The sequence below is a fragment of the Palaemon carinicauda genome, chromosome 1 (genome assembly GCF_036898095.1).
Source record: "Palaemon carinicauda isolate YSFRI2023 chromosome 1, ASM3689809v2, whole genome shotgun sequence".
NCBI lineage: Eukaryota > Metazoa > Arthropoda > Malacostraca > Decapoda > Palaemonidae > Palaemon > Palaemon carinicauda.
In genome coordinates, this window is record NC_090725.1 from 301954858 (window position 1) to 301957704 (window position 2847).

At 32.3% G+C, this 2847-nt stretch overlaps 1 protein-coding gene across 1 annotated transcript in view; it reads left to right on the forward strand.

Annotated features, from left to right (window-relative positions):
- The window catches only part of Tusp (WD40 superfamily protein Tusp), a 407606-nt gene that overhangs the window by 749 nt on the left and 404010 nt on the right, over positions 1 to 2847 (forward strand). Inside the window, 1 exon segment of the mRNA XM_068393024.1 lies at positions 1 to 215. This exon segment is cut by the window's left edge and continues 749 nt beyond it. Coding sequence (XP_068249125.1) covers positions 120 to 215 — 96 coding nt within the window. The 5' untranslated portion in view covers positions 1 to 119.

Below are 2847 nucleotides of genomic sequence, written 5' to 3' on the forward strand. Positions count from 1 at the left end.
ACACAGACGAGGGTGGTGGTGGAGGAGGAGGAGGAGGTAGTCGTGGTGGCCCTCAAAGATCTCCCTCGAACTCGCCGTCTTCGTCTTCCTCCTCCTCCCCCTCGTCAACAGCTTCCTCCATGCATCTCCACCTGGAATCCACCTCCAATGCTCGGAGTGACTGTTCCATCCTCTCCCTGTCCTGGATGGGGAAGGTGCCCGACGATATGCCCGAGGTAAGTCTATTCTCTATTCATTCTCTGTCCTTGTACAGTTGGCTTTATTCATTCCGGTACACTTCACTAGGAGCTAAGGGTACGTCCGACAGTTGTACATTGTAGATGAGAAGTTGATGAAAAATAGAGAACCAATACTATATCAGAGAAGAGGGTACACTCGGGCACACTATTCTATCTTGTTTCTATTCCTCTTGTTATTTTCAAGTTTTTAAAGTTTATATATGAAATATTTATTTTAATGTTGTTGTTGTTCTTAAACTTCTTGGTTTTTTCTTATTTCCTTGCCTCACTGGGCTATTTTCAATGTTGGAGCCCTTTGGCTTATAGCATCCTGCTTTTCCAACTAGGGTTGTAGCTCAGCAAGTAATAATAATAATAATAATAATAATAATAATAATAATAATAATAATAATAAATAAGAGAACTATAGCTGTACAAATATACAGTTGGCTTCATTAATTGCGTAACACATCAGGGGAAGCTAAGGAGACTTGACAGATATGCTTTAATGTTGTTACTGTTCTTAAAAAGTTTCATTTTAACTGTTTATTACTTCTCATATAGTTTATTTATTTCCTTATTTTATTTTCTCAATGGGCTATTTCTATACATTGTAGCAAGTAACGCTGTGTTTAGCAAAAGAAAAGCTGTTGGTAACGCTGATTGTAGAACAAAGTTGCTAGACTAGTGAAACACGTAATGGAAGGCATTTTCATTAATTTTGCGAAGTACTGTTAAGTAAATAATATTTTTCTAAACAAAACTTTGTAAAATAAATTAAAATGCATTTGATTACTAGTTTACAAGCTCAGCAACTTTGTTTTACAGGCAGCGTTACCAACAGTTTCTCATTTGCTAAGTACAACGTTATCTGCTGCAACGTATAGATATAGCCCAGTGAGAAAAGGAAATAAGGAAATAAACTATATGGGAACTAATAAACAATGAAAATAAAATATTTTAAGAACAGTAACATTAAAACAGGTCTGTCAATAGCCTCTTTAGCTTCCCGTGAAGTGTACTGCAATTAATGAAGCCAATTGTACAACTATGGTTCTCTTCTTTTCTCTCCATTTTCTGGCATTGCATCATTTCTTCTGTCCACTCTCTCAGTAACTGTATTGTTTCTCTTCTTTTGTAATATTGTATTGGTTCTCTAATTTTCATCAATCTCTCATTCTATGTCTTTTTTTCCTCGTGTCTCATTACACTGATTCTCTCCTCTTCTATTTAAGAGTTAACCCTTTGAATTGCTTCTCTTACTCTGTTGCTTCTCTCATTCCGTTATCATTCTCACATTTTGTTAACAGTCTGTTATTTCCTGGATTTTTCTCCTTTATTATCCACTCTCCGTTATTAGGCTGGTTTTATCTTCTTTCCAATTCCCTGTTATTGGATTAGTTGTCTTCCTCACTATTAAAAGAAACCGCAACTTTAATCAGAAATTTCACTTAAAAAATACAAAGATCTCATCCGTATTTCAGTAAAATATAAGCGACCGCAATTTTCACCATACTTTGTTATTATCTTTTACGGTTTTGTGATTGAAATATCAGTTCCTTACGTCAATATATCCGTTTTTAAAACGGTAAATGTCTGGCATCATTTATTCCACAATTTTTACCGTTTTTAAGGCAGATTTTTAACAGTGTACCTATACCGATCTCCGTTATTACATTGGCTTTCATTTTCAAATAAAATTCTTTGTTACAGAAGCATTTTTTTTTTTTTTTTTTTTTTTTTTTTTTTTTTTTTTTTTTTTTGCAATCATTCGTAGTCACTGTCCTTTTCTGTTAATCCACATATATTCTCTTTCATTTTCTACTTCACAAACATTATATATTTGCTTCTATTCTATCCAAACTTTGTTATTGCCTTACTTTTCTCCTTTTCGATCCAATCTGATATTGCAAACGTTTTCGCGTTTTTATCCAAGAGACTTTACTTCCCTTCATTACATTTTCCAACTGTAACTTATGTTGTTATTCATTATTTCCCCTTCCTGTTTTTATCAATCCCATATTTCATTTCGCAATGGTATGTGATCGCCTTTTATATATTTCACCTAGCTGCACTATATTATTTAGAGTTTATATACATATATATATATATATATATATGTATACATACATACATATCATATATATATATATATATATATTCTATATATACACACATACATATATATACAGTATATATATATATATATATATATTCTATATTACATGACAATACATATATATACACTGCCGTGAAAACATTTATACAACAGAACTCGTGAATTATAAGAAAATAATAAGAATATGAATATAGCGATTTTCAAATACTTAAGGTTCTAAGGTATTATGATAAAGCCTTTCACATCGATATTTTGATACACTTGAGATTCCCTTTAAGAACTATCTCGCGTGTTCTTATCCATCAAAATCCTTATCATAACTTATTTTGTACATGAAAAATGGCAATGTATTGATAATTTGATTAGGAACTTCTACAGATTACAGAAACAAAAATAAAAGTGAACTGAAGTCACACGAGATTTCGATCAAAGTTGCTTGTCAAATCATCTCGACCATAGATGAAGAAATAAGAATGATTTATTTATACGCTCTGCCAAAATAGCATATGA